The sequence below is a fragment of the Triticum urartu genome, chromosome 4A (genome assembly GCF_056163025.1).
Source record: "Triticum urartu cultivar PI428250 chromosome 4A, HENAU_Tu73, whole genome shotgun sequence".
NCBI classification, from domain to species: Eukaryota; Viridiplantae; Streptophyta; class Magnoliopsida; order Poales; family Poaceae; genus Triticum; species Triticum urartu.
Window position 1 is genome coordinate 612,329,156 of NC_141876.1, and position 15,852 is coordinate 612,345,007.

The 15,852-nt window shown below is 43.9% G+C and overlaps 1 protein-coding gene across 1 annotated transcript; it reads right to left on the reverse strand.

Annotated features, from left to right (window-relative positions):
• Positions 1-5,823: 5,823 nt before the first annotated feature.
• Positions 5,824-9,041, reverse strand: LOC125554437 (uncharacterized). Its single transcript, XM_048717994.2, has 8 exons — positions 8,590-9,041; positions 8,334-8,483; positions 8,123-8,180; positions 7,920-8,012; positions 7,167-7,199; positions 6,498-6,589; positions 6,348-6,407; positions 5,824-6,245 (listed from the first exon to the last, which is right to left on the reverse strand). The coding sequence occupies exons 1-8, from the start codon at positions 9,031-9,033 to the stop codon at positions 6,042-6,044; spliced, it is 1,134 nt and encodes a 377-aa protein (XP_048573951.1). The 5' UTR covers positions 9,034-9,041; the 3' UTR covers positions 5,824-6,041.
• Between the last annotated feature and the right edge of the window lie 6,811 nt (positions 9,042-15,852).

Genomic DNA, 15,852 nt, shown 5'->3' on the forward strand with positions numbered 1-15,852 from the left:
ATAAAGCCTATCATGTGAGTTTTAGAATAATAAATACTCTAATTTGTTGGTTGTCCACATTTTAACTTCCTTTGGACGGATCTTTTAAAGAGTAAAAGACTGACCGGAGACCCATGGTGGTGCTAGTTGGCTGTGCGGGTGGATGATATTGGACCGCCCGAAAACTCAAACACATGATTTGGATAATTTAAGAAAGAGGAGAGATACTCATGCCATTTTGGCACTCCTTTCTTTAAGATGGCATTTTGGCACTCCTCTTATATCACAAGTGACACGTATACTGAAAGAGTGTTAGAGACAGGGAACATAGATGAGAGTACAAGGTGACACACAAAGTATCATACAACATACGAGAAGACAAATAAACAATAAACATACAGTAACATAAGATTAAGCAACAAATAATTGACACCAATGACGCAAAATAGACATGGGTGGAAGGGCCAAAGACCAAACCCGTTTCCACAACCACGCGATACTTTGTAGAAACATAATGCATTAACAAGGTTTTCAATTTTCTTAGTGAAGGAAAAACATAACACAAAAGAAAATCTTTATCATAATATAAAACTGATGATGTGGACGGTGGAGAGTACAACCCAGTGGAAGGCATGCAAAGAGATAATTTAAGGCTGTGATGCACCCACTCGCCATTTTTTGATTCTGTGTCGTCATCGTCGGCTAGGCTCGGATTGGCAGTGTAAAAACAAAAAACATTGTGTTGTGTCTATTTTTTTTGTCGTCTGGGTTAAATAACAACCTCACCTCGAATCCCGGGGATGGCTCGTGGTTAAACAAACAGAGCATCAGCTGAGGTGGAGATGGGAGATTGTTGGTATCATTCCATACCAGATGACAAGGGTCGTTTTGGGGTTTTTGTGAAGCATCTTTCTCTAATTACAGGGTAACCAAAATCGGCAATGTGTATCCAGTTTTTACAAGGCAGAGCAGCTTCTTGCAATCTACTTGTTCGTGAAGAAGCTGCTTTGCCTTATAAACTAACAATGTGTATCCTGTCTTTGCAAGGCTTCTTGTTAGTTAGTTAGTTTGCTGCGTTATACGAGACAATATAGAATTGTTTGTTCTTTAAGGATAAATTCAGGTGAAACAACCTTCAACATTTCTGGATTGTACTAACTCGTGGTTATGTAAAACCCAAATTTCCAAAAATATATATATATATATCAAAAATCTAGTTCTTAGACAAATCACCCTCCTATGTGAATTCATTGACGCAACCTTTATATGCACATTAGATTGCAACGGCGTGCTGTTTTTCCTCACACACATAGGCAGCTAGGCACAGTTCCCCTCCCCTCTAAGCTCCATCGGTCAGCCTCTGAGTTTGCCTCCCACTACATCACAACACCTAAACAGAGGCAATTAATTGCCGGGAGAAACACGTGATTAAGGGCAAATAATCTTCGAGGGATTGTGTTACTGACAGCATAAGTTCATAACGGCAGTGCATCTGCCGATAGAAGTCGCGCAACCAGGGCACCTACACTGCCATCAATGATGATCAGTTCTCATGTCACACAAACTGCCGGCACAACTAAACCATGGCATTTTATCTGCCGGGGACTATTTATGGGCCCACATAAATATAATTGGGCTACGGCGCTGTGGCACTTGAGGAGTGCGTGAGAAACACTTTGTCACATGCTATTAGAAGTTTCCACACAAGGTGTTTCTTTTTTTGGATGAATCTACACGAGGTGTTTCAACTTGATTGATCAAACTCATTATGTTCATCAGCATAACGATTTCTCGGGTTGCCGATGCATGAGAGTTAGAGTACATATGATGTATGTTACCGGTATCATAAGAAATTGAAGCATGTAAATTACTTTGAATCGGCATTTGCACATAATTAGATGCATTATTAAAATAACTTGGGCTGGCCGATAGAGTATACCCATTGAATGATGTAGAAACACCATATGAATTATTTGCATCTATTCTAGGGGAGTTTTCATATTACCTTTGTAGATTGCAAACCCTAGATGACGATCCCTTCGTAGTAAGAACAGGCTGGAGACCCTTCAAAGCTTCGTCCCCAGTGGATTCCTCAAAAAATGTGTCCGCACACGAACACGTCACCCTCCATATTGGGGGTGATACACTGCAGTTCACGTCGAAGGAGACCCGGCCAGAAGCGCGGTATATATGCAAGCAATCCGGCGGGGTGCTTTTGTAGACCCGAAACCCCACACGTCCGGGAGGAACCCTTTCAGGGCGCGTGGCGGCAATGGGATGCCCTAGGTCGACCTAGTTGCCCCTAGGGCATCGTGGATCACTGCCCTCCTTCATGAAGAAGAAACGAAGATCGAGAAGAAAGATACAAGGGAGAAGGTAAAAGTAAAGGTAAAAGGTGGTAGATAGATTTGAGCAATTGTGTGTTGTTCAATCGGCCGTCATCACTCATCTATTTATGAGGGACCTGGACATCCCGTACAAGAAAAGAACTTCAAATCCCCTTCAAATCTTTCTAAAATTATTTGAAATCGGGGTTAGTTAAGTCCAAGACATCCGTTTGGTTTTTGGGTCTCACAGACCACAAACAACCTCTGATTAAGATGAGCCCAAAAGCAAATTTAACCATCTCGACGAGACAAAGAACTTTCATGTTCAACGATTTTCGAGTCAAGGTCATATTCAAGGCCGAATTGTTCGCGCGAAACAGGCAATCAGTGGCGCTAGCCATCAGACATCAGCTATATGGGTGTCTAATGGGTCGCCCCACCTCTTTGCTCGTGGTAGGGTCGCATTCTGATGCCTCTAACTGTTGAATACGATCTTGGATTAAAATCATTTTTATATCAAAATCAACCGTATTGATGAAGAGAAGTTAATCCGTATAGAACATTTTCTCATAGGAGGCCGTCTTGCAGGCGTAATCGGCCGAAAAGTATTTTGGATATAAAATCTTAGTACTTCGAGCACAATTTCAGCTCTTAAAATGAGATCAGATGGCAATAACCCAAACTTTGAAGATGTTCATGTACATAATGCGAAACCCTTTCATGTAGACACTTCTTCACTTGAAGCCATCTTAATATCATTTTTTTCTGTGTCAAAGTCTAATGTCAACAAACCCGGAAACCCACCTGATCGTCACGGAGCCGACAGTCAAACCGACACAACATGCACTGAGATTCGTATAGAATCGGATGGCCACGAAATCCGACCTGAAGGCAAATCAAATATAGATGACTAATTTTTATATTATATAGTAATAAAAGTGTAAAAAAACAATGACGTTACTTCCATCATGATGGAACGAAATCGACCGAGTTGAGAACTCGAGATTGAGGCCAGCCCGACTCGGAGTGGCGCTGGCTGCGTTATATACATGCACGTCCACCGTCTCCGGCGGGCCGATCACAACGTCACAGCCAGCATACACCATGGAGTGAAATCTGATTTAAACCTTGAGGTTGTAGAGCTTGTCGAAAATGAACCCCACCTCCGAATCCCTGAAGTCTGTACCCTGTATTCTCTAATCCCGGTGATTTTTAGCCTTGATGACTTTTTAAGAGTGGGTTTAATGACATGACAGGGAAAGACCGGGTTTGCTGACTTTTTGTTTAAACGAGTGCATGCATGCATGTCTTGTGCGTGGCAGCGTCAGTACATACCGCGTCGGTTGGTCGTTCTTTCCTGTTCTCTCCTTTTTTTTTGGCACAGGGGCACCGGTCGATCACACGCAGCGTACCTACGCTAGCTACTTCAACACAAGGGTATGCATGTACGAGCAGCGCAAAAAAAGATACGTGTGTACGCGTACTTGCACACGCACCTGAGGATTGCGTACGTACGTGTGCACTGCTGGCAACATCGTTTTGCTCGCCGACTTCCGACACACGGCTTCATACACTGGCGAGCTGACAGCCGTCTCGCCGGTTCATGCTCATGCATCGCCGGGGCTGTCGCGCGCCTACTGTCCATCACATCACGCCGTCCCTCACTGTTGTTTGGGACCTCGCCCACAAAGATGACAACCACAATAAGCTACAAGCTGAGGGCCTGTTTGGTTTCAATAAGTCACCTGACTGACTTATAAGTCGGGTGACTTAAAACCAGTAACTTATAAGTTACGCATGTTTGGTTGTTTAAGTCATCTGACCACACATTTCCACCTTGTTTTTATGTAAAGATAATGGGACCCACGCAAAAGAGGGTGATTTATAAGTTTTAAGTTGGAGTGGAGCAACTTATAACTTATAAGTTGGGGTGACTTATAAGTTGGGTCTGTTTGGCAAAATAAGTCACTTTTTTCACTCTTCGACTTATAAGTTGGTAACTTATTTGGAACCAAACAGGCCCTGAGCTAGAGACGGAGGATGGCGACGAAGAAGGCGGACTATGTGAAGCTGATGCCAATGACCAAGAGATTGATGCGTTGCAACTGCTTCGCGAAGGCATTGTCTTACCACATCGGCTTGTTCATGAGGTCACCACGGACGTAATCCTAGTCTTTAAGGTTGACATCGACAAACAAAAGCTGGTGGAGCTAAGGGACATTGGAGACCATGCACTGTTCGTTGGGCATAACTCTGTCGTGTGCCTTTCGACAAAGGACTTTCCAACTTTTGAGCCAAACTGCATCTACCTAACGGACGACTGTTTTGAGTATGGCCCAATGCTACGGAAAGATCTTGGTGTCTGGAACATCAAGAATAGGAGTATGCAAAAACTTAGAGATGTGTGGCCAAACATGCATCCGTAGCTACATTTACCGGCTCCAGTTTGGATCACGCCAAGGTTTTAGCTATTGGTTTAGAGGGGGGGGGGGGGGGGGGTACTACATGGTTGTTCTTCTTACTAGCCAAGAAACAAAAAGTGATATCCAAAAGTTGACCCACAATTTGTCAAGAACTTTTCTGTAAATTTATCCAAATCTGGATTTTCGTATCACCCTCCCTTTCATAGGACTTCAGAGATTGTTTACAAATCAAATAAGTCCATCATTGTTCATGACTTCATCTAAGGAAACCAAAAATATATTGGAATGGAGATAATAAATTGAATAATTAGCATTGTTTTTACGTTCCTTATTAATTCATGTGCTTCTATAGCATTATAGTTTCCTTCCTTTAGTTTGCAAAAGTGCAAAGTCCATACTAGGGCTACACAATTTTCGTGGTAGCGTCTCAGATCTTAGGAGCAAACAGTAATATTGGCCACCGAATCATCAATGACTAGTGAACTCCTATCAATTTGGGAACGCCTTAAAAGAGCTTGTATGCATATGCGAACATTTGTCTGTTTTTAGTTTGAAAACTGCGAAATAGAGCTCTTACACGCAGTTTTGTTTTTAGTCCGCGCGCAGGTAGAATGAACGGTAGTCAGCGGTGAAGCAACCTAGAAGAATAGCCTAGCATAGCATAGACTACTTTAGCAAAGCCATCCATACTTCAGAACCTAAAACTGGAAGAACCAACAGGACATCAAAGCTTTGCGGGGAATTCTCCGGAAAATTTAACCAAATTAGTTTAAACTAGCTCTACGTGGTGTCGTGCCATTAGCCCTAGGTATCCAATGGTTAGGTTGCATGCTGAGTCCGGCCAGGACACTTACTTGGTCATTAGCGTGACTACGGGTTAACTAGTACGTACTAGTCCGGTTACACAGAAGTGTAGCCTGGAACACCATGGGCTCAAAGCAACAAACAAAAGAGCTTGCACAACTTAGGCAGCAGATTTCACCTTCTTTTGTAAAATCTGTCAGATTTCATTCAAAAAAAAAAAAACTGTACGTCTTACGCAACAAAAACTTGAGAAGAAAAGCTGAAAACATTGTTGCACCAAAACCGGTTGATATAAAACTAAAAAATCTCAGGTAAGAACACCACCCATTCATATAGACAGACAAAAAGCTTGCTCTCAAGCTGCTCCTAACCAACCAAGTATTGTGTTTTATCCGACCGAAACAGCAAAACTTAACTCGTGATCCTTCCTACCAATCTATCTATCCAGTCTAGCTATTCATCCCCCCTAACAGAAAAAGGAAAAAAAGAAGATTCCTAACTCAATAATTTACTTCTGGTGCTGAAAGGTGCCGAGGTCGCTCACGGATGGCATCCCAAGGGACAAATCAGCCTCTTCTGCCCGCTTGCTGGGGCTGGGGCTGGGGCTTCCCAGAGTCAGTTTCTGCTTGTACGTGTGGTTGTATATCTGGAGGGCCTGAGCAATCATTGTCCCCGGATTGCCTGCGTCGCTGGGAAGAAGCATCGTGTTCGTCTACAGTTTGGCAAAACACACATGCATCAGTACAATGAAAACTCATATCAACGAGCAATCGCCAAGAGTCGTGTATATAATTATTAAGATTCAACAACTCACAGTTCTAGCCAGTTCACTGAATGCTCTGATGTACTGTTCAGCAATCCTCAAGCTGGCAGCCTACAGTTCAAATTACAAGCAGACATGTATGTTTTGTTAGGCAAAAGAAAAAACCTAACTGAAGGATCAAGAAAAAAGAATATGTGATACCTCTGTGCTGCCTTCAGTTTTAAACGACTCTGAGACCATCCTGATCCCTTCAGCAGTGGCCTGTGACCGGGCAAGAATTGCTTCAGCTTCACCTGATGTGTGCATCGAAAAACAACAAGCATAAGCCGAGTATTTTCAAGCAAGTAATAACAGTAGAAACGAGAATGACTCTTCATTTCTTCAAGTAACGAGGAAAAATACATGCAAGCAGAACGAGATTAAGAACAAGTCCATGAGGCGGCATTATCATTACCATTCTGTATAAATGGACTATTCTATTTGTAGATATGGTAGAGGGGAGAACACTCCCGAGGTTTAACAGGGCTTGCAATAACCTAGGAATAAAAAACTCCCAAATATTTGACATTTTAATGGAAGGATAGCGTGTTTCACAATAAGAAAAGTATAATGTTATATGCATGCTTTCAGAAACTAAGGTTAGATAGAAGAAGGCAGAGGAACATGATTTCCTCAAATCATGCACGTAGCAGCATACAGCAAGTGTAGTATGTTCACATGGATAAGAAAAGTATAATGCAATGCGTATGCTTCTGGAAACTAAGAGGGAACAGGTTTTCCTCAAATCATGCATGTAGCAGCATACAAGAAGTGTAGTACTCTGCAGTGCAGAGCAGGATGATAATACCGAGCAAAACATATGTCACATACCCTTTGCTTTGTTTGCGTTTTCCATCATAGCACCTGGCAGAAGAGAACAAAACAAAACCTGGAGTTAAATCTGTAGTCTGTTGTACCAAACATGGTGTAATAGCTCGAACGGAGTTTGCCATACGAGTTTGGTCTGATGAAATCTAACACTATATGGGCAACATCATCAGTCAGGTAGCAGGATTTAACTTACAACTTATATCTAGCACATGGGCTGAACAAGAGCACTTGTCAACATAAGGTAGCAAGCAGGATTCTGTGCAACTTATCATCGCATAAAAATAGAATGTTGTTAAACTGAAGAGCAGTTTGCCATACAAGTTTGGTCTGATGAAATCGAACACTGTCTACTTGGCAACATCAGTATGGTAGCAGGATTCCAACAGTATCTACTGGCAACATCAGTAAGTTACCAGGATTAATTAGTTTGCAACTTACATCTAGCACTAGTATATATGGGCTGAACCAGAGCACTTGTCAATATCAGTAAGGTAGCAAGCAGGATTCAGTGTGCAACTTAAAAAACAGAATGTTGTTAAACTGAAGAGCAGTTTGCCATACGATGAAATCTAACACTGTATAGTTGGCAGCATCGGTCAGGAAGCAGGATTTAATTTGCAACTTGCATCTAGCACTAGTATATGGGCTGCTGATCTAACATTAGTCAGGTAGCAAGCAGGATTCATTGTGCAACTTTATCGTCAGATAAAAACTGAAGTTTGTTAAACTAAAGAAGAGCATAGTAAAAGCTACCTTCAGACTCGAGGATCTGAGCACGTTTCTTGCGCTCTGCTGCGGCCTGCATCTCCATGGCCTTCTTGACTCCATCTGGAGGAGTGATGTCCCCTAGATAGATAGACAGATTGTGAAAGTGAACATATTAGTGATATGATTCTCTCCATGAACGCTCATCCAGCCAGCCAGCCAGTTGAAGAAAGATAGAAAAAAAAACATACTGATTTCGTAGCGAAGACACTTCAAACCCCAAGTTTCGGCTGCCTCATTGATTGACTTCTGTAGTTGGGGAAACAAAAGAAAACGTGAAGCATGTAAGATGTAAATGTGAAGAGAATAATATTGCCATCATCCCACGAGTATGCACTAACAGACCCAAGATTCTTTGCTAAGATAGATGGAAGATGAAGATGAAGTTATACTAGTACATACCACAATGTTGGTGTTGAGCGTGTCCCTCTCCTCGAAGGTCTTGTCGAGGGTAATCTTGCCAAGTTCACTCCTCATGGTTGTCTGCGCAAGTTGGATGACAGCATAGATGGGGTTCTCCACGCCGTACGAGGCCATGTAGGGGTCGACGATCTGCATCATAGATGGATTAGAGATTCAGTTCAATTCGAGAAACAGACACTACTAGATTGTAAGCTAAATTCGAATTAGAGAAGAGAAGAATCGAAAAGAGAAGAACCTTGACGTATAGCACTCCTCCGATCTGTATCGAGACGTTGTCCTTGGTGATTGCCGAGTTGTCCGGGATGGGGATGGCCTCCTCCTTGAGCGAGTGGACGTAGGCGATTTGGTCGACGCCCGGCATGAGGAGGTGGATCCCCGACGACAGGGTCTTGAGGTACTTGCCGAAGCGCTCCACCACAAACGCCTTCTTCTCCGGGACGATGCTGAGGCCGAGGTTGGCCGGGGTCGGCGGCGGCTCGTAGAACGAGGGCGACGGGTCCCCTCCTGCTGCGCGGTACCAGCGCCGTCCTCCTCCTTGCGTCTGCAGCAGCGCCGGCAGCGCGAGGGCGGGGTTGGGGCCTGTGGCGGCGGCGGCGGAGCGTAGGAGGCCGGGGCTGGTGGCGGAGCGGAGGAGGCCGGGGGCGGCGCGGCGAGCCAGCATCCGAGTCGCCGTTGCCATCGCTGTGTCTCGAGAAGACGGGCCGGAGACTATTATTCGATTGGATTGTGGGATTTATAAGAGAAAGAAGATTGACGGACTAATTTCTTTCCTTCCAAGAAAAGAAAAATAAACAATCCGCTTTTCTTCTCTCACGCTCTAGGGTTTCCTATTAGTTACATTTATTATTTAAATATATAGAACCATATTATTATACATATTTATTAAAAAGACATAAATAACATATATGAAAACACATTTATGAAACACTTAACCGGTACAAAATATCCCTAAATGAATGTGAAATTAATATCTTGATGCCTGCCTATGTTTATAAGATTTTTAGTTTAGTAAACTATTTTAGTACAAGATTTAGTCATTGTGAAATTAAAAAAATACTTTAGCACTAATATATAGTTTGTGTTATTGAATAAAATAACAAATAAGATATAAACCTATTTGATATAAGTTGTATAAATGAAACAATTTCATGGTTTTTCTTTAGAGTTATGAATAACTGAAAATGTTTAGTATAAATTTTATATCTCGAAGCATGTAACAAAAGCGTACCAGCAGCGTCCTCCTTGTACCTGCAGCAATGCCGGCAGCGCGAGGGTGGGGCTGGGGCCTGTGTCGGCGGCGGAGGAGGCCGGGTGCGTCGTGGCGCACCAGCATCCGGGTCACTGTCGACATCGTTATCACTTTTTTTATCTCTCGAGAAGAATAATTCTTTTTCGATCGATTGGATTAGACAGACCACGGTTGGGGCCTGACTTTTATCTTATTATACATTATATATAAGGGAATGGGTTTTCCTATTATATTATTACTTCCTTTAAAGAAAATAAAGAAAGAAATCTTTCTATTAGACGACGGCTCGGGATTGAGGATTTTCACTTCCTTTTTTTAACTAACAAATTATTTGACACACGACCTCATTCCCATTAACGTCTTACAATCGACCCATTTGACGCGTGCATGTAATCAACATGTCGAACCATTGTCCATAAAAACCCGGGCAAACGGGCTAGACCTAGCCATCGGCTTGGGGTGCAAGAACTATTTTTGATCCATGCAACGCTAAAACGTCTGCATCCTTATTATAAACTAGTAGAATGTACGTGCGTTGCTGATACGTCTCCAACATACGTCCTCCTCCTTGCGCCTGCAGCAGCGCTGGCAGCGCGAGGGCGGGGCTGGGGCTGGGGCCTGTGGCAGCAGCGGCGGTAGAGCGTAGGAGGCCGGGGGCGGCGCGACGCGCCAGCATCCGGGTCGCCATCGACATTGCCATGACTTTTTTTCTTTGTTTCTCTCCGGCGAAGAAGATTTCTTGTTCGATTGATTGGATTAGACCGACAACGGCTGGGGCTTTTATCTAGGGTCTGTCTTAAGTCGCACGTCGTCATCGTATAAAAATATGACTCCGTTGTTCGTTGTTTGTTATGCACGACATGGGCTTTTGTTTTGATGGAGACCACATGGGCTTTAATTCGGTTGTGTTGTCCTCGTCCATCGTTGTGTTGTTGTTTTTTTTCTTTTTTATTTAGCCACCTAATACATGCATTGCTACAAAGTCTAACGGAGCTCCGATTTTGTGGCTAGCTTTTCGCTCATGTTCCGTTCCTTGCCTTTGTGTCATCTTGCTACACTTTTTCTTTTATTATTTAAAAAATCATTTTATATTTAGAAAGGAAAGTTTTTTTAACGTAACAAAGAAATAAAGAAGAAGACAATTAATTTAGTTGGGTGCAACCAAAGGATATACAACGATGTACAACGCGACTGCAACTGGGTTAGTAGGGGGTTGTCAGCAGTTGCATGCCCACCAGTAGACATGCAACTACAACTGTTGCAATCCGACCGCATGACTCCTAATGCAACAACAAGTGGGCAACTTATCTTTTCCCTTCCAAAATAATATTGATATCCATTTGCACCATAATTGACCGCACATAATGTAGTTGTAGTTGACTTTCAACACTTGCAATTGCAACTTTATTGATGGGCATGCAACTGACCGACAACCCCTATCAACACACTTGAAGTTGAAGGAAATATGCCCTAGAGGCAATAATAAAGTTATTATTTATTTCCTTATATCATAATAAATGATTATTATTCATGCTAGAATTGTATTAACCGGAAACATAATACATGTGTGAATACATAGACAAACAGAGTGTCACTAGTATGCCTCTACTTGACTAGTTCGTTGATCAAAGATGGTTATGTTCCTAACCATAGACACGAGTTGTAATTTGATTAACGGGATCACATCATTAGGAGAATGATGTGATTGACTTGACCCATTCCGTTAGCATAGCACTTGATCGTTTAGTTTGTTGCTATTGCTTTCTTCATGACTTATACATGTTCCTATGACTATGAGATTATACGACTCCTGTTTACCGGAGGAACACTTTGTGTGCCACCAAACGTCACAACGTAACTGGGTGATTATAAAGGTGCTCTACAGGTGTCTTCGAAGGTACTTGTTGGGTTGGCGTATTTCGAGATTAGGATTTGCCACTCCGATTGTCAGAGAGGTATCTCTGGGCCCTCTCGGTAATGCACATCACTCAAGCCTTGCAAGCATTGCAACTAATAAGTTAGTTGCGGGATGATGTATTACGGAACGAGTAAAGAGACTTTCCGGTAACGAGATTGAACTAGGTATTGAGATACCGATGATCGAATCTCGGGCAAGTAACATACCGATGATAAAGGGAACAACGTATGTTGTTATGCGATCTGACCGATAAAGATCTTCGTAGAATATGTGGGAGCCTATATGAGCATCCAGGTTCCGCTATTGGTTATTGATCGGAGACGTGTCTTGGTCATGTCTATATTTTTCTCGAACCTGTAGGGTCCGCACGCTTAAGGTTTCGATGACAGTTATATTATGAGTTTATGAGTTTTGATGTACCGAAGGAGTTCTGAGTCCCGGATGAGATCGGGGACATGACGAGGAGTCTCGAAATGGTCGAGACGTAAAGATCGATATATTGGATGACTATATTCGGACATCGGAAAGGTTTCGAGTGATTCGGATATTTTTCGGAGTACCAGAAAGTTACGGGAATACGTATTGGGCCTTATTAGGCCATATAGGAAAGAAGGAAAAGGGCCTCAAGGGTGGCCGCACCCCTCCCCTTGGTCTGGTCCGAATTGGACTAGGGAAGGGGGGCGCCCCCTTCCTTCTCCTTTTCCCTTCCTCTTTTCCTATGCCATATGGGAGGTGGAATCCTACTAGGACTAGGGAGTCCTAGTAGACCTCCACACTTGGCGCGCCCCCTCCTAGGGCCGGCCTCCTCCTCCCTTGCTCCTTTATATATGGGTGCAGGGGGCACCCCAAAGAGACAACAATTGATCCTTGAGATCTATTAGCCGTGTGCGGTGCCCTCCTCCACCATAATCCTCGATAATATTGTAGCGGTGCTTAGGCGAAGCCCTGCAACGGTAGAACATCAAGATCGTCACCACGCCGTCGTGCTGACGGAACTCTTCCCCGACATTCTGCTGGATCGGAGTCCGGGGATCATCATCGAGCTGAACGTGTGCTAGAACTCGGAGGTGTCATAGTTTCGGTGCTTGATCGGTCGGGCCGTGAAGACGTACGACTATATCAACCGCGTTGTGCTAACACTTCCGCTTCCGGTCTATGAGGGTACGTAGACAACACTCTCCCCTCTCGTTGCTATGCATGACCATGATCTTGCGTGTGCGTAGGAATTTTTTTGAAATTACTACGTTCCCCAACAGTGGCATCCGAGCCTAGGTTTTATGCGTTGATGTTGTGCACGAGTAGAACACAAGTGAGTTGTGGGTGATATAAGTCATACTGCTTACCAGCATGTCATACTTTGGTTCGGCGGTATTGTTGGATGAAGCGGCCCGGACCGACATTATGCGTACGCTTACGCGAGACTGGTTCTACCGACGTGCTTTGCACACAGGTGGCTGGCGGATGTCAGTTTCTCCAACTTTAGTTGAACCAAGTGTGGCTACGCCTGGTCCTTGCGAAGGTTAAAACAGCACCAACTTGACAAACTATCGTTGTCGTTTTGATGCGTAGGTAAGAACGGTTCTTGCTAAAGCCCGTAGCAGCCACGTAAAACTTGCAACAACAAAGTAGAGGACGTCTAACTTGTTTTTGCAGGGCATGTTGTGATGTGATATGGTCAAGACATGATGCTAAATTTTATTGTATGGGATGATCATGTTTTGTAACCGAGTTATCGGCAACTGGCAGGAGCCATATGGTTGTCGCTTTATTGTATGCAATGCAATCACGCTGTAATGCTTTACTTTATCACTAAGCGGTAGCGATAGTCGTGGAAGCATAAGATTGGCGAGACGACAACGATGCTACGATGGAGATCAAGGTGTCACGCCGGTGACGATGGTGATCATGACGGTACTTCGGAGATGGAGATCACAAGTACAAGATGATGATGGCCATATCGTATCACTTATATTGATTGCATGTGATGTTTATCTTTTATGCATCTTATCTTGCTTTGATTGACGGTAGCATTATAAGATGATCCCTCACTAAATTATCAAAGTATAAGTGCTCTCCCTGAGTATGCACCATTGCGAAAGTTCTTCATGCTGAGACACCACGTGATGATCGGGTGTGATAGGCTCTACATTCAAATACAACGGGTGCAAAACAGTTGCACACGCGGAATACTCAGGTTAAACTTGACGATCCTAGCATATAACAGATATGGCCTCGGAACACGGAGACCGAAAGGTCGAGCGTGAATCATATAGTAGATATGATCAACATAGTGATGTTCACCATTGAAACTACTCCATCTCACGTGATGATCGGACATGGTTTAGTTGATTTGGATCACGTGATCACTTAGAGGATTAGAGGGATGTCTATCTAAGTGGGAGTTCTTAAGTAATATGATTAATTGAACTTTAATTTATCATGAACTTAGTCCTGATAGTATTTTGCATATCATGTTGTAGATCAATAGCTCGCGTTGTTGCTTCCCTGTGTTTATTTTGATATGTTCCTAGAGAAAAATAAGTTGAAAGATGTTAGTAGCAATGATGCGGATTGGATCCGTGATCTGAGGTTTATCCTCATTGCTGCACAGAAGAATTATGTCCTTGATGCACCGCTAGGTGACAGTGTTGGGGAACGTAGTAATTTCAAAAAATTTCCTACGCACACACAAGATCATGGTGATGCATAGCAACGAGAGGGGAGAGTGTGATCTACGTACCCTTGTAGATCGACAACGGAAGCGTTTGGTTGATGTAGTCGTACGTCTCCACGGCCCGACCGATCAAGCACCGAAACTACGACACCTCCGAGTTCTAGCACACGTTCAGCTCGATGACGATCCCCGGGCTCCGATCCAGCAAAGCGTCGGGGAGGAGTTCCGTCAGCACGATGGCGTGGTGACGATCTTGATGTTCTACCATCGCAGGGCTTCGCCTAAGCACCGCTACAATATGACCGAGGTGGAATATGGTGGAGGGGGGCACCGCACACGGCTAAGGAACGATCATGAAGATGAACTTGTGTGTCTAGGGGTGCCCCCTTGCCCCCGTATATAAAGGAGCAAGGGGAGGAGGCCGGCCGGCCCCTATAGGCGCGCCAGGAGGAGTCCTCCTCCTAGTAGGAGTAGGACTCCTACTAGGAGGGGGAAAGAAGTGGGGAGGGAGAGGGAAAGGGGGGCGCCGCCCCCCCTCTCCTAGTCCAATTCGGACCAGGGGGGAGGAGGCGCGCGGCCCACCTCTGGAAGCCCCCCTCTCTCTCCACTAAGGCCCATATGGCCCATTACTTCTCCCGGGGGGGGGGGGGGGTCCGGTAACCCTCCGGCTCTCCGGTTTTCTCCGAAATCACCCGGAACACTTCCGGTGTCCGAATATAGTCGTCAAATATATCAATCTTTATGTCTCGACCATTTCGAGACTCCTCGTCATGTCCGTGATCACATCCGGGACTCCGAACTAACTTCGGTACATCAAAACTCATAAACTCATAATATAACTGTCATCGAAACCTTAAGCGTGCGGACCTTACGGGTTCGAGAACAATGTAGACATGACCGAGACACATCTCCGGTCAATAACCAATAGCGGAACCTGGATGCTCATATTGGCTCCTACATATTCTACGAAGATCTTTATCGGTCAGACCGCATAACAACACACGTTGTTCCCTTTGTCATCGGTATGTTACTTGCCCGAGATTCGATCGTCGGTATCTCAATACCTAGTTCAATCTCTTTACCGGCAAGTCTCTTTACTCGTTCCGTAATACAACATCTCGCAACTAACTCATTAGCTGCAATGCTTGCAAGGCTTATGTGATGTGCATTACCGAGAGGGCCCAGAGATACCTCTTCGACAATCGGAGTGACAAATCCTAATCTCGAAATATGCCAACCCAACATGTACCTTTGGAGACACCTGTAGAGCACCTTTATAATCACCCATTTACATTGTGACGTTTGGTAGCACACAAAGTGTTCCTCCGGCAAACGGGAGTTGCATAATCTCATAGTCATAGGAACATGTATAAGTCATGAAGAAAGCAATAGCAACATACTAAACGATCGGGTGCTAAGCTAATGGAATGGGTCATGTCAATCAGATCATTCACCTAATGATGTGATCCCGTTAATCAAATAACAACTCTTTGTTCATGGTTAGGAAACATAACCATCTTTGATTAACGAGCTAGTCAAGTAGAGGCATACTAGTGACACTCTGTTTGTCTATGTATTCACACATGTATTATGTTTCCGATTAATACAATTCTAGCATGAATAATAAACATTTATCATGATATAAGGAAATAAATAA

What these genes read in the sequence shown, in the direction of transcription:
- LOC125554437 (XM_048717994.2), bottom strand. Translation starts at nt 9,033, where the DNA reads ATGGCAACGGCGACTCGGATGCTGGCTCGCCGCGCCGCCCCCGGCCTC. An exon ending in CGCTCAACACCAACATTGTG is followed by an intron (nt 8,181 to 8,333) that starts GTATGTACTAGT and finishes CCCCAACTACAG; the next exon opens with AAGTCAATCAATGAGGCAGC. An exon ending in TCAGTGAACTGGCTAGAACT is followed by an intron (nt 6,246 to 6,347) that starts GTGAGTTGTTGA and finishes GCCAAACTGTAG; the next exon opens with ACGAACACGATGCTTCTTCC.